General features: G+C 49.5%; 6 protein-coding genes and 1 non-coding gene across 7 annotated transcripts; 2 read left to right on the forward strand and 5 right to left on the reverse strand.

Moving 5' to 3' along the window:
• Positions 1-844: 844 nt before the first annotated feature.
• Positions 845-3720, reverse strand: K444DRAFT_296428 (N1221-domain-containing protein). The gene is made up of 6 exons (XM_024871683.1): positions 3389-3720; positions 3254-3342; positions 2394-3209; positions 2029-2347; positions 1852-1981; positions 845-1805 (listed from the first exon to the last, which is right to left on the reverse strand). Exons 1-6 carry the CDS (start codon positions 3582-3584, stop codon positions 1019-1021), a joined length of 2337 nt encoding a protein of 778 aa, XP_024726162.1. The 5' UTR covers positions 3585-3720; the 3' UTR covers positions 845-1018.
• On the reverse strand, positions 3471-4506 carry K444DRAFT_296444 (uncharacterized protein). Its single transcript, XM_024871684.1, has one exon. It carries the CDS (start codon positions 4349-4351, stop codon positions 3578-3580), a length of 774 nt encoding a protein of 257 aa, XP_024726163.1. The 5' UTR covers positions 4352-4506; the 3' UTR covers positions 3471-3577.
• A 605-nt stretch (positions 4507-5111) lies between these two features.
• K444DRAFT_t41 lies at positions 5112-5198 on the reverse strand. The gene has a single exon. It is a non-coding gene; the product is annotated as a tRNA-Glu (tRNA).
• A 1329-nt stretch (positions 5199-6527) lies between these two features.
• Positions 6528-7229, forward strand: K444DRAFT_648939 (ferredoxin reductase-like protein; the record flags this gene model as incomplete). Its single annotated transcript, XM_024885522.1, has 1 exon — positions 6528-7229. The coding sequence occupies one exon, from the start codon at positions 6528-6530 to the stop codon at positions 7227-7229; it is 702 nt and encodes a 233-aa protein (XP_024726164.1).
• A 78-nt stretch (positions 7230-7307) lies between these two features.
• K444DRAFT_549529 (carbonyl reductase) lies at positions 7308-8033 on the reverse strand (the record flags this gene model as incomplete). The annotated part of the gene is made up of 1 exon (XM_024876464.1): positions 7308-8033. One exon carries the CDS (start codon positions 8031-8033, stop codon positions 7308-7310), a length of 726 nt encoding a protein of 241 aa, XP_024726165.1.
• A 3419-nt stretch (positions 8034-11452) lies between these two features.
• Positions 11453-15740, reverse strand: K444DRAFT_577619 (P-type ATPase-like protein). Its single transcript, XM_024877579.1, has 2 exons — positions 11780-15740; positions 11453-11726 (listed from the first exon to the last, which is right to left on the reverse strand). The coding sequence occupies exons 1-2, from the start codon at positions 15673-15675 to the stop codon at positions 11609-11611; spliced, it is 4014 nt and encodes a 1337-aa protein (XP_024726166.1). The 5' UTR covers positions 15676-15740; the 3' UTR covers positions 11453-11608.
• Positions 15741-16335: 595 nt separating this feature from the next.
• K444DRAFT_638768 (uncharacterized protein) lies at positions 16336-22717 on the forward strand (the record flags this gene model as incomplete). Its single annotated transcript, XM_024884302.1, has 2 exons — positions 16336-22072; positions 22125-22717. 2 exons carry the CDS (start codon positions 16336-16338, stop codon positions 22715-22717), a joined length of 6330 nt encoding a protein of 2109 aa, XP_024726167.1.
• Positions 22718-23503: the final 786 nt, after the last annotated feature.

Below are 23503 nucleotides of genomic sequence, written 5' to 3' on the forward strand. Positions count from 1 at the left end.
AAACGCAACGCTCCAGGCTTCCACGCCTTTTAATTCGATGCAGAGGCGACGTGCATGAAATTTTCCCCAAAGACGATGACATGGCAAGACATTAGGGGGAAGTCTGATCGGACGTACTCGTACCTTGCGAGAAGACAACGGTGATGTCTAGGTTGGCAGCAGCAATCATGTCCCAAAATCGAGGCAATATAATGAAGTCACGTGAACACACCTACTTCAGGTTGACATAACCAAGGGGTCTCGCAGTGCAACGAGCTTCATCTGTACGTATCTTTTAATGATTAGAGGCAACAACTCTAGGAGAATCATAGTTACGTGTACTTGTAACCTGACCATTTCGAGCTGGAAGGTTTCACCTCCACAGCTACTTGCGAGGAAGTATCTCAAAATCGTCTCCCGGACTTTTAACTGCACATCAAATGCTCAAGAATAAATGGAGTATGCATGAATAGAACTAGGAGAGCCAACTCAAGCAGTGAAGGTAAGGATGCAAGAAGGTAAATTAAATAGGGAGAATCCAAACTCAAGAGGTTTTCAGCCTGACAAGCTTCCAAGGTCTTACAACAATCATCAGCCTTGCCAACATTGATGCCATTGCCAAACCCAACATGTCCAAAAGGCTTCAAAACTAGGTCACCCAAGAACCGGCAGAACAAAACCCCGGTACGCATCTCAAACGTCAATCACCTCCCATTTGTCCCTGAAACCCAAACCTTAACCCGCTCAAGCACAACCAAGCGTCTCTCGCCAAACACAAAAAGCACATAACATAAAACAACACCCCAGAAGCTTGTAAAAAAAGTTTCCGTTTGCCCGTGGGCGCTCTCTCGGAGAAATACTGCCGATGTGCAACAGAGACACTCGAACGCATTGTCATTCAAGACTAACGTCTCATAATATTTCCGTCTAGTGGTCATCGATTACGCATTCATTTACCTTCATGCGCTCCCTTCCCTTGCCTACCCCCCACCGATGCCAGACATGTCGCGGAAGTTTATGGGAGAGGCTCGCAACCTCACTACCACCCATTCCCCACCCCATCCCACCCACTATCAGCCTGACTCTCCCCCTCCCCCATCCCCTCCTCAATCCACTCCATCTTCTCCAACTCCCTAACAAAAAAATCATGCTCATCCTCCAACAACTTCGTATCCGCGCCCATCTGGTCCGGATACCGTTTAATATTATGCCAATGCGTCAGCGCTCTCAGCGCCTGCTCAAGTGGCAGCGCTTCCTCGACCTCCGCATCGACGTCGCTGCCCGCAAGCCAGTCGTCGCGCAGTTCGGGCCGGCAGTGCAGATACACGGCTGTGATGACACGCATGTTTCCTTGCCGCCATTTGCGACCGCAGTATGGGACTTGGTTTTTGAAGAGTTTGAGGGTGTAGAGGCGGAGCTCATGTTGTGGTACCTTGAGGGATTTCTTGAGGATGTTGGAGGATTTGTATTGCACAAGGAGTAGGTTGCGGTGAGCTTTGTTCTTGCAGATTTTCTGCATGATGCGGAGGAAATTGATGCATGAGAAGAAGTTCCGCCATGAGAATTCGGTGATGGGTTCGGACGGTAGCTCGGTGGTGGGGTAACCCAGCTCGTCGACTTCGGGGCGGTCACGTTTGGCTGCGTGCTGACCTTCCTGGAAAGCTAGTGCGGGCAGTTTGTCTTCGGCGTCGGCGACGGATAGTTCTCGGCGCATTTTGATGGGCGGAGGTGCAGCTTCGTCTTCGCTCTCATCTTCTGGTTCCAAGTCGGCGAGATCGGGCTCGGTGGGTGTGTTCTTGCTGTTCACATTGCAGAACGCGAAGAAGCTACCAGTGTGAGTATTGGGTGGGCACAGGGAAAGGTAGGACTAACCTCATGTCATCGCGATCTGTTCTGCTATCGATGACTTTGTCAATATCCTGATGAGCAAAGAGCTTCAACACAAGCGGAAGATAGTTCGAATCCAGCAAAAGTTGTGTCAAATACTCAAACTTCAATATGTCTTTCTGCTATTAGCTACTTCCGATGAAGATGAATTAGTACACTCACGTGAGACTTTGAACCACTTTAAGAGAATAAGAAGGATGCCGGACACCGCTTTCGCGGTAATCTCTCGCGACCTCATTGCTTCAATCTCATCGATAGGGAGGTCAACCGGGTCGACAGAATGTGTCGGCAGAGGAACAAGGGCTGGATCTTGTGCCCGACCCTGGGCTGGCACACCGTTTCGTAGATTTAGCTCTGACCTGAAAGCAGGGGCAAGCCCCTGAGATTGTCCCATCGGTAGTGTAATCAGAGCTGTTACATTGGCCAAAACTGCTTTCAGTAGCACAATGACCAACGACTGCAAATGGGGTATTGAATCTTGCTGCAAACTATCAACATCAGACTTTCGTGTTATGACGACAACTTACATAGAATTGCTCTACAAGATCAAGTTTCTGCTTGATTTTGTCGCTAACATCCGGGTTTGGTCCATAATCAACTTCTGCTTTTGCATGTTTCGTTTCGTATAATGAGAGCTTCTTTGACAGAATAGTGTCTAAATCAAGCTCATCAACATCATCATCCTCGCCATCCCAACCTCGTTCGAATTTCAGAAACCTTTCTCGTTCATCCCATAGTTGACGCATGGCTCTCGTCATTCGCATTCGTTTTGCGAACAGATCTCCGGCTTCGAGTATTGATCTTGGAATGTCGCTTCCCTCCCATTTGCGACCGACGAGAAGCTCCTGCAAACCTGCCGCCCCTTTACCACCAGCACTATTGCTTGTGCTATCCAATGGAGGGTACATGAATGGGAAGTTCTGGTTTGTTTGGTAATTCTGTTTTTTGCCAGCCTTGCCACCCACGGGTGGAGATGGTGGTGGAGATGGTGCAGGTGTCGCAATATGCACTGGCTGGTGGAGAATCGATGCCCCGCTACTGTTGACATTCATTGGAGGTGGTAGTATGCCATTAGCACCTGATCTGCTTGGCCGATTGGGTAAGGGCGGGAGAATCGAATTATTGTCGGGCTCGAGAGGTATAAGAGGCGGGGGAGGGATGTATGCAGGGTATTTTGAGGTAATTTCCTGGCGGAAAATGTGGTAGTCGAGGGGCGAAGCAGTTATTAACTTGACACCATCGCTGTCTAGATGTCTCAACTCGCTGGTCGCTGTCTTCACTTCGTCGACCTCAGATCTTCCTCCAAAGGCGAGCAAGAGCGACTTCCAAAAGAGGAGGAAGATCTACCGTGGTCAGTAAACATTCATAGTAGGATTTTGAGACGGACTCTTGTCTGTGGAAGCTCGTTTGCTTCATCCCATCTAAGTCTTGCTGTAATTGTTACAAAATAATCTACGAGGCTAGGAGCAAGTTTCACTGAGAAGGTCAGTTCTGAATAGAGGAACCATGTGGAGCAACTAACGAATGTTCGTTCGTGCGGACTCCAGAGTAACAGGATCGTTACGGATGCCCTCAATAGTTAGATAAATGATAGTGGTGACGTTGTCCAATTCGTCCTGAATGAAAGGAATGTCTTCCTCCAGCAATTGCGTCTCACGAAATTCATCATCCCTTGAAATGTGAGCATAATTCGCCGGTAAGTAACCCCAACTTACCATAGCCTTTTAAAAGCATTTTCCATGACATTAAAAAGCACATCTATACCATCTGCCCTGCCAAAAAATGCAATTCCAAGCTTCATGTGCTCCAGCTGGAACGGCGTGGCCTTCGTCTTAGGTTTCGGCGCTTCCGCCTCATTCTCCTTATCTTTCGACTTCGACGCTTCAGTCTCTACTGCCGCAGGCTTTGTTCCAGCTGTCTCATCCCACACACCCAAAATGATATGTAGAATAGTCTGCAGGCTCTTGCACCGCCGTCGCAGATCCGTAGCATGGAGACCCTTAACCTCCCTCTCCACAAACTTCTCCCTCTGCTCCTGCTCAGCGTCCAGCCATGCCGTCCCCGCAAATTTCTTCCACCGCCTCTCAAATGTATCTTTCGCTCGATTCAGGCGCCGGTATTCCGCATCATTGTACGAGAACCACTCGTCCACCTCTTCTTCAAAAGACGCCGTGTCCGCATATGTGAAGGCGTATGACGTGGGATCAATTTTCGGGAAGTCGGTGACGATCTTCTTCAGCTGCATTAACGACAGGGAGTCATTGGGGTTCCCGAGTTGCTGGGGAGCTGGAGGGGGAGGAGGCTGATGTGGTGGGGGCGGTTGAGGCTGGTTTCGCTGAAGTTGAGGACGCCCCATGGGCACGCTGGTAGGCGGCTGAAGTGGTGGAAGACCAACATCTGCGAGGCCAGTATCTGCCACATCGGCATTGTCTCTCGCTGGGATGGAGGGCTCTGCTGGGGTTTTGGCCGTCCAAAGTGAAGCCATGGTCGCGGCCGGGAGGTGGAGTGCGGTTGAGGGAGGTTAGTTGGATTGTAACATCATAATGGGCTGGGCGGTCAGAACTGTGCGTCCGAGGGAGCCATGAGAGGCTTTCGTGGCGAGGTGTATTTACTCGTTGGAGATGTGATGAAGTTGGTGTTGCGTCAACGCGGCCAGCCTCAAGAGCTCGCTAATGATAGGGAGCGGATAAGGATTGCTCGCCACCCCTGATATCAAGTCCTTCTGAAGCATTCCTTCCTTCAAGAATACTTTCAAAATATAAAATAAATAAAAAATAACAAAAGCCCCTGATCTATCCGTACGAGACCTTACTAGGTTCCTTGTTAAACTCCTATCCACAAGAACAATTTTACGTGCCAATGATACGATCTCATAATGGACAGCAAAAGCGGAGCTCATTTCCATGTTCCTGGCCAGGGTTGAATATTTCAAAGGCTACAATTCTAAATCTTCCTCCGACGTATGGTAAATCCGAAATCTAGCACCTCTACATGTCTTAGAAGATCTAATACATGAAAGTCTTCTCCATGCAGATTTAGAGCTAAATGGCCAGGTTTGGCTAAGGACATAGAAAAAAATAATGCTGCCTCCTCCTCCAGTTTGAGATCGGGCTCAGAGGTTTCGCCTAACAAACTGCACCTTTTTTTATTAAAAAAATGGAAGACAACCCCTGCTTACAGAGCCACAAGAAGAGATACAATCACGAATAAAAATGGCAAAATATAACGGAAGACTGCATTAATATTTCCATACCAGGGAGTCGAACCCTGCGCTACCGCGAAATCTATCAATGTGATGAGAGGCGGAAATGTTACCGATACACCAGTACTGTTTGTGTTAGTCTGAGTACTGTCATGGTACAAAGAATCTACTTACTGGATGAAAGTTAAGCCGAAAAATCCTTATTTGAATACATAAATGTTATTGAGGCCAGCGGGTATCATCGGGAATCGCTGACGGGAGTGTCCTATCAGCTCGTCACAGCCTGGGTCCTAAGTGGACCTCCCACCATCCTCACCGAGTCGCCGTGAACAAAAAGACCAGCACTAGTTTTCATTGCCCTCAGTGAAAGTGGGGCATTTAACTAAACCTGGTGAGAATAGGCGTTTAATATCCTAAAACCTTCGAGAGACTTGAAAACATAGACTTTGAATGTACAAAACATTGAGGATCATTTGGAGGGCAAGCAGTCTTCGTCTCAAACTACCCCACAGCGGGGTCCTTGAAGCTTGGTACTTATCCTCGAGCAAAGAAATAGCAGTTTTATGGCTAAAATGACATATTGTAAGACTAATCCAAGCTAAGAGGGGTCTTGAGTGTTGAAACTCGAATATTGTACCAGCTAAATGATTGACATTAATTGAGTATCAGTCTGCGTGCTTGCTTCAAGCGAATTGACAAGGATTGCAGACGAGACAGATTCTGGGCAGAGATGTATTAATACTCGGTGTGCCGGGATTTGATTTGAAGTCGCTGGCCATTGGAAATTTCTCGTGGAGAAAGGACGCAGGAAGAGCAGGGGTGCGTTTATCGCTGTTCTAAAATGGGCTCAGCTAAAACCACGCACCTTGCTATTTACACCCTTAAATTATTGCAGAACGTGTTTCTTCACTTCTCCAACGTCAACACATCAACGATTCAGCGCCAGACAACGATGACCTCCCGCTTCCCTGTGGGGCAATTGCTCTCGAGGCTATTCAGGAAGCCTGTCCGACATCTTGGGGGACCTTCATTGAAGCTGCCCTACCGGCAGGTCTCCTCGACCCAGCCCCAGAGCTTCCCGAACCCGAAGGCTGATTTCACCAGCGAGGAAAAGGCATTATTGAACCGAATGCCCGGCGAAGATCAGCACTCTATTGTGGAACGGTTGCGAGACCGCAAAGAAGCAGTTGAAGAGCTCATTGAGAAGACGCGATCTCAACGCCTGGCTCTTGAACCATCAAAACCTTGGCATGTAGTATTAGAAGTAGGAGCGATTTTATTTTTAATTGGTATAGGAACTTCGCTTGTGTTATCCCCACCCCATACGGACGACGAGAAACCATTCGATCCGCCGCGCTTCAGTCCCTTCACAGTCGTGAAGAGGGAAGTCGTTTCCCCAACGAGCGTTATCCTCACGGTACGACGATTTGCCAATGGTACAGAAGATCTGTATAAGCATATGTGGGATAAAGGAACTTGGTCTGTTGAAGTGAAACAGCCCGAACTTCAAATATCAAGATCGTATACGCCGCTTCCTCCAATCAAGCCGGTTGATTATAGCGAATTGAGGTTCTTGATTCGTAAGGAGCATAAAGGGGAAGTCTCGGGGTATCTGCACAGTATGGGGCTCAATTCGCAAATGGAGTTACGAGGTCCGCACCCAGGATTTGATATACCAGAGAACGTTGCAGAGGTTGTGTTTTTAGCTGGGGGAACGGGAATCGCGCCTGCATTGCAAGCTGCCTACACTACGCTCGAAAGAAGGAATGCGGAAGCAAGGGTCAGAATTGTGTGGTCAAACCGCTGGAGAGACGACTGTGAAGGTGGAGGACAACTGGACAACATGGATCGGAAACAGGCTGGACTTATTGTTCAAGAATTAGAGGTTCTCCAGAAAAAGCATCCTGGCCAGCTCACCGTTGACTACTTCGTGGACGAGGAGAAAACTTTTTTGAATCAGAAGAAGATATCACAACTCACAAACACGTCGAGGAGGAGCAATTTTGAAGGGACAAAACTTCTATTTATCTCTGGACCAGAAGGATTCGTCAATCACTTCGCAGGCCCAAAGAGATGGGAAGATGGGAGAGAGGGCCAGGGCAAAGTTGCAGGAGTAATTGGAAAGATGGCACTTCGTGATTGGATAATTTGGAAGCTCTGAAGTGCATCCGAGCACAAAATTAATACCGCTCGCCTTTCGTGAGAGGATAATGGCAACAGCGACAAGCCACAAGGGCTATCACCAAGGAATAGGACCCTCTTTATTAGAGTACGTACCCGTCTCGCCATCCTTCCTCAATGTGGCCAACCTAACAGCATTAATAGCACCGCTCTCCACTTTCCCAACGGCGTGAAAGTTATTCAAATCCGTCGCCACATACCCGGGACAGCACGCATTTATTTTCCACCCCTTCTCCCTGTACAGATGCGCAAAACTCATCACCAGCATATTAAGCGCCGATTTGGTGCTTCGATACACGGGATAACTGCCCATATTCACCTGCTTCCCGAACGAGCCCAAATTACTGGAGATAAACACCACTCTTGGATTCTCACTCTTCTCCAACAGAGGAGCGAACGTCTCGAATGTCTGCATAGCGCCAAAAACATTGACGTTATAGGACTCGAACATCATATCCCTCAGAGAATCCTCTCCCGGTTCATGCTTATTATCAATAGCGATTCCCGCGTTGTTTATCAGGACATCCAAGCGGCCGAATTTCGAAGATATGATCGAAGCCGCCGCGCTGATCGATGCGTCGCTTGTGACATCGATGGGAATGGCTTCCACGGAGAGATTCTCTGCTTGGAGTTTTGCGGCAGAGGCAGTGCCCCGCTCGGGATCGCGGCTGCCCAGAAGAATATGATAGGAGGGTTGATCTTTTGCGAGTTTCTTGGCAATCTCGAAGCCGACTCCTTTGTTGGCTCCTGTGATGAGGACGATTGTGGACTTTAGAGCGGCCATGGTTGCAGCTGCTGAAGAAGCGAAGTTCTCACGATCTTCTGCTGGTGAGGAAATTTATTTCAGCTTTCTGAACAAGTCTAACCATTATCTTCTAATTCGAAAGAAGGAACGAGCTTTGTAGCATCATCAAATCGGTGAAATAGGTATGATCTGATGTCCTAACTCCACATCAATCAGCCAATCGGATTTTTTCCTTCTCGTTGACGCTTGAGATTGTGGGTCAGTATTAGTTCAGCTGTGCGACGGGTTAGCTTTCTTTCGGAGTTTATCACAATATAGAGCCGACAGGGTACAGCTGAATTACAAATCAGTGACAAACTCCACACAAACATTTGCTGTTGACACAACACGAAGTACGCCACACGAAATGCAACTTCTTGAATCAGCATCAAATTATTTGCTACTTCGTTTTGTTAAGTACCGAGTCAAGTGGCTACCGTCTTTCTGGAGTTTATTGCTACGGTCTTCGTTTGAATGATGGAAGCAAAAGCGAGGAAGGGGTCTTTATCCGGACCGCTTTTGTTTACGGCGAGCTTTTCCTTGCACATTCTGGACGACTCGTCGGCTTCCGCTCTGACAGTGAAACATTCAGAGGCAAGGCACGAAAGAGGTCGCTTAATGCTGCGGCTTCAAAGAGGTGGCTTAAAGGTGTGCTTCCAAATATCTTCTTCAATGAAGTCTCAATGAAGTCTCACGGTTTTGTCAGAAGAGAAGGCAAAGACCAAGTGGCCATCAAACGAGAATTAATTCATTTCATTTCATTCCATCCTTCTCCCCTACTCAAACTTTCCATCCGCTCTCCTCCTCCGTCCCGCATCCCCACGCCTCTTCCACGCCGCCTTCCGTGCCGCCCGACTCTTCCCTCCCGTCCTCTCCTTCTTCAGCTTCTTCGCTCGTTCCTATCCAATCATCAGCTCTATCAAAATGTCAGATGGGATGAGAACGTACCTTAGCTCTCCTAACCCCATCCTCCTCCCTCGTCAAGAACACCACCTGTCCTTTCATCCTCCTCTCTACATGACTTGAAATACATTCGACCGGCGTGGCCTTCTCCCCAATATCCAGCACGTCATCCTCCTCTCTACATGACTTGAAATACATTCGACCGGCGTGGCCTTCTCCCCAATATCCAGCACGTCATCCTCCAGATCGCGGACCACAGCGGCGGACACCCAGGGACTGTATTTGGGCGGTCGGGGCGTTGGGCGGGGACGGATGCGGGTTGGTGGTGAGAAGGGAGGTTTGAGAGGAGAGGAGAGGTGGGCACGGGTTGAGGGCATGGTGGTGGTGGTTGTTGATGTTTGGTGTTTGTGAGAATTGGAGAAGGTTGTTGGTGAGAGAGAGTGTGTTTGGATGAGAGAGTTGTGATGAGACGTAAGAACTTGATGACTGCTAAGGAGAAAAGAAAGAAAGGTCGGAAGGATGGAAAGGAAAGAGGTTTATGTATTTGGTGAGGATTTGGATTGCACAATGGGATGGGAAGACAATAGATTCGGATGGTATTGATGGTCTGGAGGAACAATTGATAGTTTAGTTTGGGATCAAACAGATCAAACCCAAATCGAAATCAGTGGATTCGCTTGATGTTTTCAATTGAGACGGTAATTGTTGTGTTCTGCTATTGTCTGAAGGTATTGTTGTGGCAAGGGAGGAGGGACAATAGGGGAAATGAAATGCTAAGCGAGGTCGTCCCCAGAATTCACTTGTTGCCGACTTGCAACCTCAACATCACATTTTCAAATTCAAACTCAAGTATTATTCAAGACAAAAGGGACTGTCGTTTCTAGTGATCTTCTAAGGCGCAACCATGGCAGTATCCAGGAGTATGCAAGATAATTGCCATTTCTGCTCGAAGCTTGCGCTTCAATTGTCCCAAGTTGCGCATGAAACTCAAGCAGAGTGTGGCGAAGGCTCAACGCCAGGATTGAGGAGATGATGGCGAGAGTCTGTTGCTCTATCGACACCCCTCTAAGTTACCTCGGTCTTGCACTTGTTGCTGAGTCGGTTCCCAGTCATCAGGGCTCGCACTTTAGCTGGGTGATCCGGTTGTTTGATATTGAAGCTGGCGCTGGAAGAGCCCTTTGGGACGGTGGAGAGCTGCTTCGGCTTTGCTGGCCATCCTGGGCTTCTGATTTTATCATTTGAGTCGGGGTTGAGATGGAAGTATATGGAGTTGGTTTTAAATGCTGTGAGCCAATTTGGGAGGGCAGATAGTTGCTTGGGCTCTGCTAGCTAAGTTGAGGTTCTGATTTTATGATTTGATTCGGTGTTGAGGAGAAGGTTTGCGGAGTTCGTGGCAACTGCCATGCGCTGCTTTGCATATTCTGACTCGGAGAATAAGAAGATCGTGGTTGTGAATAGGAAATGTATGGTGAGCCGGCCGATATACTAGAGCTCTGTGGCGTAAAACGTCGAGCGTGCCGGAGATATTTGGACGTGGTGGCAGATTCTGCGAGCTGTTTTTCATGTTGTGACCCGAGAAAGAAGGTTGTGTTTGAAAAATGTATGGAGGGTTGCTTTGGCATGATTTGGGTTTGTGGTGTAAAGTGCTAGATATTTTGGAGGTATTGCGATGTCGCCAGAGGCTGCGAGCTGGTACTGGGAGCTGGCAGTTATCCCATTGCCCTCTGATGTGGAGTATTGAGATTATCGTACATATTGAGAAGGGGTAAATGATTAGAAATCGCCAACAGAATGGGTTATAAAGAGCAGGCTGACGTTGGTATCGAGAGGTTCTCTGTTGGGTGATTTAAGACGTCTTTCTTGATCTGCCGAGGACACGATCGTCCAACTCGTTTCTCGGATGTTGGACACTGCAACCATAATCAGCAAACTAAACTCAAGATATCGAATATGACAACGATCCTATGAGGTCACATTCGCCTGGCGTTCGGAGCGTCAAAAAGGGGAAGTGACTTCACCAAGATGCAATCACCTTGCATAAGGGAGTAACCGTCGGCTCCACCGAAAGTCCTGCAGCAATCCCACTTTTTCGTACACGACAAACCTCCAATATCCATAAAAATATCGACTCGGGCCACCGAGTACGATTCTTGTGATCGCGAGAAGGGAGTCGCCAAATCTTTTTTATACAGTGAGAAGAGAGAGACGCAATTGCAAGGCGGAAAGACATGAAGGCTGTGTATAAGGTGGTGCGAGAAAGCAGATAAGAACGAGGGGCCCACTCAAGTGGATGGCTGAGAAGGAAATATGCCTCAGCTGATATTCTACGCTTAAGCCTTGCAGTCTTATTAAAGTATAAAAGGGTGCGCAAGAACACGAGCGCAAAGAGAAGGGAACACCAAAGCTCTGCTGTTGAGAATCGAGAAGTAGGGAAGGAAGGATAGTAGGTCAAGGAAGCTTCTCACACTTGCGTCAAGGCAGTTCGACTGCATAATCAGATCAAACACTTCAAGGCTCGCACACCAGCTAGAGCAAGCAGTCAATTCAATTCATTGCACTTAATTAGCATCCAACTCCGTCACGAGCGTCTCTAAATCAGAACTCCAATCGCTATGCCGAGAACCGCCCAGAGCCCGAGCCATGAATACAAACCACCTGAGTGATGGTAGAAATCATATCGCCTGCACCTTGCGATAACTAGGCGGCTTCACCGCACGCCTGATCAACTTTCCTGCATACGGCGGAATCAGAGAAATGGCTCCAATGGCGAGAACGCGCCAGACGAAGCCCCTACTCAATTATCAGCACCGATCTCGAGAGGAAAGGGAGAGAGGGAGACATACCAAGTAATGATAAACGCTAAATCAAAGTACCCTCCCAAAAACGGCATGCTTCCCAAGTACACCAACAGCGTTCCAAGTAGACAGATAATCATAACCGGATGCCAAGTCGTGATCTCAAACGCAACCATGCACAGCTCGTTCAAGACTAGGACGGTGAACGACACAGCCGTCATTTTCGGGCCCGAGGTTTCAGTGAGGATTTGGCTAAGGCCTTGAATCATGCTTCCTTGGTAGATGGACACGAAGACCCAAACGAAAAATGTGCGGTATGAGAGCGAAGAGCCGGAGGTAAGTTCTTTGTAGAGTTCTGGGTAGAGGTTGGCGAGATTTTCGTCGACGTCTTTATCAAGGACCAGGGAGAAAACTGGCGCCATTGTATATACCGTGGCGTATCCGACCATCAGCCAATCTTTGTACAGACCGTCGGGCTCGAATTTGATGGCTATGCTGTACATGGTCTGGCAGACGGAGATGATGAGGCCTCTGTGGATGACGAACTGGGCGAGTTTTGCTGAGCGCTTGTAGCTATTTCTGCCATGCCAGACTAGCAGTTTTGTAAGGTGGCAGAATTGGGTGATGGAGAAATCGGCGGCGAGAGATGCTTGTCGTCCTTCTTTTCCGACGATCCCGACGCCGACGTCTGCTGCTTGGATCATGCTTACGTCGTTGCCACCGTCGCCGATACAACAGATGCGCTTTTTTGTGAACTCCCGGATGAGGATGGCGATATCCGCTTTTTGAGTGGGAGAACAGCGGCAAGCGATCACTGCAGGTAGAAGTACGGCCAATCCTATGAACTCGGTGCGGAAATGCGTAAGAAGTAGCGCCAAAGATTCTCCGTCAATAAGCAAGGCAGAGTCTTTCTTTCCCCGCAGGAAATCGAGGTGGTCTTGAGCATTGTCTTTGCGCTTGAGCTTGGCGATGGTGTGGATGTATTGGCCTCTTGCGACAAGCTTGGCAGAAACAGCAACACAGCGGGCAGTCTCCACCTTGTCGCCTGTCAACATCCAGATCTTGATACCAGCATTGCGCAGTAGTTCGAGAGAAGGTTTCACGTCTCGCTGAAGCTTGTCTTCTACACCGGTAACTCCAAGTAGCTCAAGGTCGCGTTCCAGATAATGTGACACGACACGAGCCATGCCGGCATCTCGGCCGTTGATGGACACTGCTGCCTCTTTGTAACTGGCTGCGAACTCTTGATACTGTTGAACAGACATTCGTTTCCGACCAACGACGAGGGTTCGCAGTCCCTCTCGAGCCATGTTGGCAGTTTCTTCATCGAGCCAGTCATTAGCAGCAACGATGGAACCCATGACCGTATCCGCTCCTTTCTGGTAGAACCAGATCTCCCCAGCCTCGATATTAACGCTGCCAGCTGTCTCTGAGCCATCCAAGAACTGTACGATGATACCCATTCTCTTGCCATCGGAAGTGAAGGGGAAGACTTCGAGAATGTGCACACGAACAACCGGACGGCCAGTATCTACTGAGTGAAGCGTCATTCCTTTTCGATCCCGATGAGTGAGACGTAAGTTAACTGCTTCGGTCCATTTGACAATTGCGATCTCATCTGGGGATGAAGCTTGATAAGAAGTCACCATTTGACCATTATCTTCTTCAGCGGTTGGAGTAACATTGTGGCAAATAGCCAAGGCAAGGACCACATCGCGAACACGTGAGCCTATTTCTCGACGAGTTCTTGTAGCAGTAATAGTGGTCGATGCAACGAAGGTGGATGATGGCGTGATGAGCATCGATTGGCTTGCATCCGTTGATACAGGAACGGAGAAGCCTTGCTTGATGTACGAAGCCACTTCGTCCATTGCTTCGTTGGCATACGAAACAGTTCCAACGTGAATCTTCTTCATTTCCATCTCATTCTGGGTCAGGGTACCGGTCTTATCGCTTAGTAGATATTCGATTCGTCCCAATTCTTCAGGAATTGTGCTCGTCCTCACAACCGCGCCTGGCATGCCAGTATCTCGTTGTATAAACCAAGAATAAACGGTCTTTCCCATGTCCAGATTGACTCGAAGACTGATGGGAACGATTGTCGAGAACAATACCAAGAACCGCGTCATCTTGACATACCACTTGCCCTCAACTTTTTCAAATCCTTCTAATGCGACGAGAACAATGGATAATGTGGCTGTGAGAGCACAGAGGATCTTTGTGAGGGAGTTTATTTCGTATTCTAGCAGTCCTGTCTTCGAACGGGATGGTGATGTGGAAAGGGCAGAGCGTGTTTGGGAACCTGTGTATACAACAACAGCTAGCGTGGTTGCATTCGAAGCAAGCACTGTATTGCACCAGGCGGTGTTGTCGATGGTCAGGGGCGCAGAATTGGTACTGCTGGAAGGCTGCTCCGGATTAACCTCATTACTTAACCGTGGTGGCCTTGGTAGATATGGATCATAGCCTGCTCTATTTACGGGCAGGAGGTCTACAGTCCCAACAAATTCATTGACCTTCTTGTCTGGTTTCCCAGCAACCACACGGAGCCGCACAAATTCGGAAGGTTCGAGGGATTGTGTGAGAGGCGAACCCAATCGCAGCTTCCAATCGGTCTCACCATCAAGTTGATCTGTACGAATGAATGTCTCTCCGACACCTCCAGCATCTGCAGACGGTGTATTGCCAAGTTTTGATGTTGACTCATGACCCTCAGCAACGGTAGCGGCGGTGCTGTCAACTGGAGGATCCGAGATGGGCTCAACAAGAAGTGACTGAGACTTAATAGGAGCTTCGTTCTCCTCCGCTATTGGCGCAGACTCGTTTGTGTAACTTTTCAAAATGACCACATCTGCAGGAACTCTTTGATCTTTTCCCAATTTCAAGACATCCCCAACTTTCAAGTCCCGAGACTTCCGTATAACCTCTCGGACCGATGTTGATGGGAATTGTGCTAGTCCGGTCCCTCGATTCTCAGCAGCATCCTCTTCTTGGATATCCGAAAGCCGGTCCGGTTCGACTAATGTCTTCCTTTTCGATTTGGCATTTTGTTTTAATTTTAACTTCTTCTTTGCGTGATACCTTTCAGCGTTCCCCACCCCAGGCCCGTCGAAGCATAACACCGTGTATCCCTCTGAGTTGGCCTCATTATCCCTCCTCCTTCGTCCAATGTCATCAAATGCTTCCTTTCCTAACGTGATGGCCAAAACGGCGACCAGTGGGACGATGTAAGTCGACAAGTATCCTATCCGTAATGGGGGTATCGCTTGTGAAAGTGCAACGAGTAAAAAGTACATGTTGAAGAAGAAAGAGAATTCGTTATACAATGTTACAGGTAAAAAGCTGACAGGGGTATATTTCGCATTGGAAACGGCATTTGGAGGGAAGCGCGCAGTTTGTGAGGCGCCAACAGACACCGTCCTTGATGACGATGGATCGTGTTCCTCAGCCTGCTCTTCCGCATCATCCGGAGGTGCTTGGGATCCAGTAGTAGAAAGGAAGCTTGGTAGCCGTAGATGTGATCCTAACTTGTTGAAAGTATCGGTACTCGGTCTCCGGCGATGACCATTCGCTGCCAGTAATGGAGCGCCATCCTCCCCTCCATTGGAACTTCCAGCAGAATATCGATTTGCGCCATCGACTCCAGGTTCATCACTCAAAAGACCGTATAAATCCTCATTATTCCCGTCTCGGTCTCTCCCCAGGTCTCCGTAGCCTCTACTTCGCTTTCCCAGACCTCGCAGCCCGCCCATCCGAAGATTCCTCAACGGGATATGTGCTGTCCTCCGCTCTTCTTGTGGCTTGCGCTCTTTCCGGGACGACGAGAGGCCTGTAGCTGCGGATGTGGTGATGGGATCGAGCTCCTGGATGTCGAGGTCAAGGTCGGAATCGGAGTCATCGAGGGGAGAGTTTGGGGCGTCGGGTTGATGGTAACTCGAAGACATGCCTCATTGATGCGGCGATGGACGTCGCGGAGAACGAAGAAGGTTGGAATCCTCGAGGTTCTTTGTGACTTTGACCAAGTGGAAAGATTGCAGCCTTGCGCTTTGTCTCAGAGTGGCTGGCCAGGGTCACAAGGCCACCGTAGTCAGGAGCTTGTTCGGAAAATGTTGGCTGGAAAAGGGGGGCATTGCAACGTAATTCAGATGTAGGGTTTCCACCTCTATCTCATTATTAAATGGTTCAAATTTGCATTTAAATTTCAAAGTTTCAAAAAATAATAATCTCCCGATTCTCTGCAAAATTAACCAATATAAAATACAGACCTCGGCCGCATTCTGCACCCCTGTCCTCTGCAGCCAGCCCTCACAGAAAGCTGGCCTCAACCTCGCCTCGTCCCTTCGCGAATGTCCATCCAAGAATCTCTCTACGATCTGTCGATTCGCCCACGAACACCTGCCTTCTGGAGCAAATGGCTTCAGTTCTCCACCTTCAATACCTGATTTAATTTGTTGTTTAGCGGGTATCTTTGTATCAGTGAGTCTATTGTGGTCCCGATGGGGCGATTCCTGGGATGACGGCAGCTATGTTGAAAGGAAGGGGGGACCAACTTTGCTGACATACTCAAGTATTCAGTTCTTTCCTTCAGAACGCCTACATACGCAATGTCAACAGAATCTCCAAATGCATTCTGGCACCCTGCTTTTATGCCGAATTCCTCAGCAGACATAATTGCGACACGATCTCCCGAATCACCTCAGTCTGGTCCATTAATTCCGGAGCCCATCCTCGAGCCCTCGAAGCCGGATTTAGCTGCGCCGATAACAAGGTCAGATGCCGCGAGTAATATAAGAGGTCTCGACACTTATAGGTTAAGTAGAGAAGGCCTAGCGGATGAATCTCGAATTGAGAGTGGGAACATAGCTCCGTTGAAGCTGCCAGGTCCATCTCCACCGACTCCACCCCAAGATGCTGCAAATGGGGCTGTGGAGGCCCAACAACCAGCTGCGGAAGCAGGCGAGGATAATAAAGAACATCCCGAATTAAACAATCTACGAGATGCGCTCGCCACATCCTTAGCCAGTCCGGGTGGAGTTGAGTTGGTTGAGAACCCAATACATAATGGCGGATCACACCCCGACATGGTTGAAGGAGACAAGGCCAATTTTCCATCAGAAGGCCCGAATCACAGAACTAAGCACATGTCATTTGCCCGTACTGTCTCGGATGAAGTGAGCTGGGGCGAGGACGATGAGGTGGATCCAAAATGGAATATTCAACGAACCGATACAGATCCGTTCAAGGGGATGGCCAAATCAGACAGAACGAACTCATTCCCAGAAGTGCCACCCACACATGCAGCTCCAACTTTTCACCCTGATGAATCACTACCCCACAGCCAAGCAGAGGATATCATGAACCAGGTCGAGCATGAATCAAAGGATCCTTTTGGAGACGAGGGCGACGACGTTGATGCCGACTTCTTTGCTAGAACTTCAGCCACCAAACAAGCAACTGATGATCTTTTCCCGGAGGCCGAAGTTGAGGAAAGTGAAAGGCCATTTGACTACGGCCAATCTTATGGAGGAGAACTTCGCCAAGAAGAGGACCAGGAATCCGAGGCTCGATATGAGGAAGGCCTTCCCCTCGTCCAATCCCCGGAGAACCACCAATCTGTGGAGCGTGTATCTGGCTCAAATCACCCAACATTTACAGACGATGAAGCCGAGGATGATTTCTTTGCTCAAGTTAGCAAAGATGATCAAACTCACGAAGAACCTCTGTCGGGGCCATATCTTGAAAGAAAATCAACTATGCAAGCTATGGACTCGACGGACTTTTTACCCCACGCTCGTGCTCAGCATGATATCATCCAAGAGGAGAGTATGGAAAGCGCTCAAAGTTCACTAGACATGGCTAGGGGCGGAGGAATCGGCACATCAATAAGTACTGTGTTGTCCCAAGTACTTTTAGAGCCTGATGCAGCCACGCACAACCAACCTGAAGCTACAGCGGGCTTAGGAACGGAAACTGCAGATGATCTTGCTGAAAAATGGAAAGCGGCATTGGCTGGTGATGAATTTTTGGACGATGACGAGGACGAACTTCTCCCCGATGACGATGAGCCTGCTGAGAAGGACGCCGAGGACAATGCTCTAGATCCAGCTGCTCTCTTTGGAAGCGATGATGAAGGATTCCTGGAGGATAACGACGAGCAGAATATCACTGACGCATTTTCACAACAAAAAAGCCCCCCCATTCCAACGCCAGTTGCAGGGCCAAATGGTCACGTGGTTGGGTTTGACAGTCTTGGTGGCCCAGCTCAGATGAATCGACCGGGGAGCAGTGGTCGCGCTGGAAGCAGTGGCACAAGTCGTTATTTGCCTCCCGGTGCGAATACAGCTGCACCTGCACCAAGCAATAATTATGCTCCCTCTGGACCAATGTTGACTGATCTCACCAGACCGGCTTCCACAGCTGCGGTACCTTCGTCTTATATGTCCCCTTCAATGTCTACTTTCCCGACGCAACAGCAACAGAGGCCCGAAATTTCCAAAGCCCAAAGCTTCGCGGACAAGTCTAAAGGTGGTTATCATTCGCCATACGATTTGCCTATGGACGTTGTGAAACCTCGAAAGCGGGTGAGCATTCAACACATGCAAGCAAATTACAACAATGCTCCTGCTGCAAGTGTTCCTCCTCCGAGAAGCAGCAGTATGTATACTCAGCCACCACCACCGTCGAGAGGGTCTACGTCAAGTCTATCGCCCCCAACAAGCAGTCACGGTGTTCCGCGGAGTAAAATGCAGTCAATTCCAACGCCGCCGTCAGCGCAGTCTCAAGAGGCCCCAGCCAAAACCGTCAGAAAATCACAAAGCGGTTTTTTTGAAGAGTTACCAATGTCAACAAAACCTCGACTTGCCCCAAGACATTCGAGCGCATTTTCTTCGCCCGCACAAATACCCTATGGCGCACCAAGCCCTACTCATCCCGCCTCACCGAGTGTAGGTCGGCCACCATATGCTCCGTCATCTGTACAACAACACCCTGTCCAGCCTCCGTCTCCACATCAAGGCTTGGTTGCCCCTGAAAGAGTCAGCCCCTATGCTTCTCTTCCATCTGGGAATGTGGCCGTCCCCGCGGTAGCAACAAGGTATTCGCCAGCACCGCCGCCGCTTACTCACAGCCATACAGCACCGCCGCCACCTGTATCTCAGTCTCGATACTCACCTGCACCCCCAAACCCACGTCAAAGTATGCCATCTTACAACTCTGCTCCTTCTAATCAACTACCGCAATCCGCACCACCCCTGCCCCATCAACCACGGACATCGAGCCCTCTTGCACACTTTGAGAGAAGTCAAGATCCGCGATCACATGGCTCGTACTCAGAAACGGCGAGCTTTGATCGCCGAGGTAGCTCGTCTGGTTACGAGTCAAATCTTAGAACAAGTCACCTCCCTCCTACTCGTGAAGTCGACGAAAACGAGCAGCTGTCGTTGTCTGCGGCCCGTAATTATGGCGAGCTTCAAGAACAGCCCCCACAGCCCGCTTCACGACCTCCACATTCTACCCATCCACCTCCACATACCACTCATCCAGTTTCTCATACCACTCGCCCCGTTTCTCATACCCCCCCTCCACCCCAAAGACTTTCTTCCCGTCTCGTGAGCTCTCCTCCGAAAAGGGCAACACCGAATTATCAACCTCAACAACCATCTACCGGCCCACCACAAGCATTTTTGCCGCCACAAAGATCACAGACACAATCTCCAGGGTCGGCCTATGCTGGACCTAGATTAGAAATGACCTCATCAGTCCCTTATCAACGTCCTGCATCGGTCGAGGTCCCGCCATCGCCAAGACCAAACATTGGATACTCGACGATGCCCGTGCCATCTTCAATGAGTCGACCAAGGGGTTTTTCACAAGGCCTGAACTACGTTACTCCTACAGATGGTCGTGAACATGACCCTCTGCAAAGATGGAAAGGAGCTCCCGTCTTTGCTTGGGGCGTTGGTGGCACAATCATGACCTCGTTTCCAACGGATGTCCCTCGATATGGAATCAATCAAGTAACCCCAATGATTGTTCGAAGCCCTGGCCAGGTTAAAATCCGCAACATTAAGGAAGTTGATCCTCTTCCGGAACGTCTGACTAGCTTCCCCGGCCCATTAAAGGGCAAGGCGAAGAAGAAAGAGGTTATCGCGTGGCTGGCCTCTGGGATCGAGATCCTTGAACAGAATGCCTCATATCTGCGATCGGCGTCGCAACTGTCCCACGAAGACAAACGTATCGAAGAAAGGATATTGCTCTGGAAGATCCTGCGTGTTTTCATTGAAAACGATGGAACTCTAGAAGGGAACGACGTCGTTATGAAGGCAGTCCGTGCTGTACTATCTCCAGGACTAGACGATACTTCTTTGGATGCTCCATTGTACGCTACTGGAGCTGAACTTTCGGGGATTTCAAGATCTGCAAATGCGCCAAGCGCCGACCCGATAGACCCTGGCGCGGTTGAGGAACTGAGAAAATATCTTCTACGCGGTGAGCGTGAGAAAGCAGTATGGGAAGCGGTTGACAAAAGATTGTGGGCCCACGCAATGCTTATCTCAAACACTGTGTCTCGTGACCTCTACAAGCAGGTTGCACAAGAATTTGTTCAGAAGGAGGTCAAGAATATCGGAGACAACACACAATCTCTTGCCGCTCTATATGAAATCTTTGCGGGCAACTTCGAGGAAAGTATTGACGAGCTTGTCCCCCCATCTGCTCGAGCAGGATTTCAGATGGTCAGCACTTCAAATGCTGCTGGGCCATCAAGGGATGCCCTTGATGGGCTTGATCGATGGCGAGAGACTCTCGGGCTTGTTCTGAGCAACAGAAGTGTCGATGACAGTCTGGCTCTAAATGCCTTTGGCAAGCTGTTATCGGGTTATGGCCGTGCCGAAGCGGCGCACATCTGCTTCTTGTTTGCAAGAAGTCACTCTATGTTTGGTGGAATTGATGACCCGTCATCAACCATCGTCCTGGTTGGATCGGATCACTTGAGACAACCACACGACTTTGACCGAGAGATGGAACCCATTCTCCTCAGTGAGGTCTTTGAATATGGAATGTCTCTCTCAAATACCTCGAACTTGGCGATCTCCATCCCTCATCTTTCAGTCTACAAGTTGCAGCATGCTACGATTCTGGCTGAATATGGCTACCGAGAGAAAGCGCTTCAATACTGCGAAGCCATCGCTACTTCGATTACATCGCAAACAAAGAGATCACCATATCACCATCCTCACTTGGTAGCTGCCCTTGATGATCTGAGTAAACGACTAAAGCAATCGCCTAAAGACGACTCGGGTTCTTGGATCAAGAAACCAACGGTCGAGAAGGCCACGAGTTCCGTATTTACTATGTTTAACAAATTCGTTGCTGGCGACGAGACTGAAGCTGCTGCAGCAGGATCAAGTGCCGGAAGTGCGAATGACATTGGTCCCTTTGCTCGTATTGCTGGCGGTACCCCAACGATAAGTCGTTCGCCTTCGAATGCAGAGTTGTATGGTTCTTACAACGGTGGACTTGGTATCAATGGCAGCGCTGCTGGGCTAACAACGAAGGCTGCATCAAGATACGCTCCTGGAGCTCCGTACACACCACCCAGTCACGAGCCCCAGTCTGCGACATCATACGGATCCCAGCCTCGAAGCTCGATGGAAGAAAGATCATCCGGGGAGTTCCGACGCTACGAACCACAACGGCAGATGTCCCAGATGTCCGACTATCGTCCAAGCTCACAGCCAGTCAATCCGGTCAACCCCCCCAGTATTTCCACGCCACAGACAAGCTCCAGTTACACACCACAATCGTCATACACTCCCTACGGTAATACTGGCTCTCCCTATGCTGAATCACCGTATGCTCCTCAACCAACTACTCCTGTCACTGAACAAGTTCCTGCGGACATCTATTCTTCTCCTCAACAGCTAAACAATTACGAGGGCACGCAGCAAACAACATCATACGCTCCCCCACAGCCACTCTTCTCTCGGGAGCCCTCCTCAAGCTATGAGCCTCCTCGTTCAAGCGGGTATGAACCTGCCTCATCCAGCTACGAGCCCCCAGCATCTGGCGGCTATGAGCCACCGCCATCTAGCTACGAGCCCCCGGCCACAGGTGGATATGAACCACCAAGCAGCAGTTACGAACCGCCGTCGTATGAACCTGCAACTATGGATGATGAACCAGACTCTCCGGTCGACACAAGGCCGAAGAAAAAATCATTCATAGATGACGACGAGGACGACATTCCAGCCTTGAAAGCCGCTCCAACTTCACGAGAAAAGACCAAAGCTGAGAAAGATCGTGAGGCCGATGAGGCGTTCCGTAGGGCCGCCGAAGCTGATGGTACGTTTTCCCTCCTCTCCTCTTTCCCTGACCACACTAACACAGTATCCAGCACAAAAAGCCAACGAAGCAGAAGCCGCAAAGAAGAAGGGCGGAGGCTGGGGTCTCGGCGGCTGGTTCGGCGGCTCCAAGAAAGAGCCAGACATGGGTGCGCAGCCCAACAAGCCCATAAAAGCTAAGCTCGGTGAAGCCAACAACTTCGTCTACGACCCCGAGCTCAAGCGCTGGATCAACAAGAAGGCCGGCGCCGAGAACACGGAAGCTAAGACTGCGACCCCTCCGCCGCCAAGAGCGGGCCCACCTCGAATTGCAAGCGGACCGCCTACCGCTGGGCCGACGTCGACGCCGCGGATTCCGCCACCTGCTCAGCGCGCCGTTTCCGAGGCTGGTCCGCCTCTTACGTCGCAGAGCGAGTCGAATTTGGTGCCGCCGGGAATGAGCAGGAGTGTCAGTAATGGGAGTAGTATTGGAGGCAGTGGACCGCCTACCGCACCGCCGAGTAGACCGGGCACAGGAATGAGTAACGCGAGTAGTATTGATGATCTGCTGGGTCCGCCGTCGGCCGCTGGGGGGAGGAAGGGCACGGCAAAGGGGAAGAAGAAGGGGAGGGGGTACGTTGATGTTATGGGGGAGAAGTCTACTTAGCCCACCCATCTAATCCATCATTTGAGAGAAGGGTTTTGGATCGAGGTGGGTTGCATGGAAGGAGTGTATTATAGACGGTGGAACGATCAGAGAACCGAAAGAGAAATAATGTAAGGGTCGCTCAAGCAACAGTGTAATTTTGTAACATACGCATTTTGGTTTTTTTGGCAAGGGGATCCTGGGGAAGGGAAGATTCGATTCTGCGATTGATAAGTGGGGTGTGAGATACGTGCAATAATATCGGACTTTTTTCGAGTTATGATTGTTTTTGTCCACTGAGATTGGAGATGAGAGAGAATTGTGGGATTTGAGATGTTATTGATTGCTTTGCTATTGCAACATTGAGATAGGAGAGTCATTGTGCCTGCCATTTACTCAATTGGTCCCTTATCTAGGGAGCATGGGATTCGTCCAAGGTTTCGATGTTCTTCATCTGAACGATGCTCAATTTATCGACAGTCGTGGGGTTAATTTCTGGTATGGAACACAGTGCTTGCGGAGGGTGCCTGCCGTTAATATCCTCAAACCACTTGTACAATATCTGCAGGTACGGTTCTAGTGCTGTTGGTTCGTCTCTCATCTTCGGACTGTGACGTCTCGTGGTTCTGCAACGTGAAGCTCCCTCAGCTCGTGAAATAGATTGAGGAATCCTCACTGCGTAAAAAGTTTGTGCAGCAATGTTGACCATCTTCGAGCCATTAGATGTCCTGTATCTCCAATTTCCGAATCTTCTCAAAGCGTTTCTCGACATTAGGAAAATATTTCCAATAACCTGGGATAATATCT

This window comes from Hyaloscypha bicolor (genome assembly GCF_002865645.1).
Source record: "Hyaloscypha bicolor E unplaced genomic scaffold K444scaffold_191, whole genome shotgun sequence".
Lineage (NCBI taxonomy): Eukaryota > Fungi > Ascomycota > Leotiomycetes > Helotiales > Hyaloscyphaceae > Hyaloscypha > Hyaloscypha bicolor.

Coding starts and splice junctions, on each gene's coding strand:
- K444DRAFT_296428 (XM_024871683.1), bottom strand. CDS start 3,584: ATGGTAAGTTGGGGTTACTTACCGGCGAATTATGCTCACATTTCAAGG. Junction 3,210..3,253: donor ACGAGCTTCCACAGACAAGA/GTCCGTCTCAAA, acceptor TGACCACGGTAG/ATCTTCCTCCTCTTTTGGAA. Junction 2,348..2,393: donor ATCTTGTAGAGCAATTCTAT/GTAAGTTGTCGT, acceptor GATAGTTTGCAG/CAAGATTCAATACCCCATTT.
- K444DRAFT_296444 (XM_024871684.1), bottom strand. CDS start 4,351: ATGGCTTCACTTTGGACGGCCAAAACCCCAGCAGAGCCCTCCATCCCA.
- K444DRAFT_577619 (XM_024877579.1), bottom strand. CDS start 15,675: ATGTCTTCGAGTTACCATCAACCCGACGCCCCAAACTCTCCCCTCGAT. Junction 11,727..11,779: donor TTAGCGTTTATCATTACTTG/GTATGTCTCCCT, acceptor ATAATTGAGTAG/GGGCTTCGTCTGGCGCGTTC.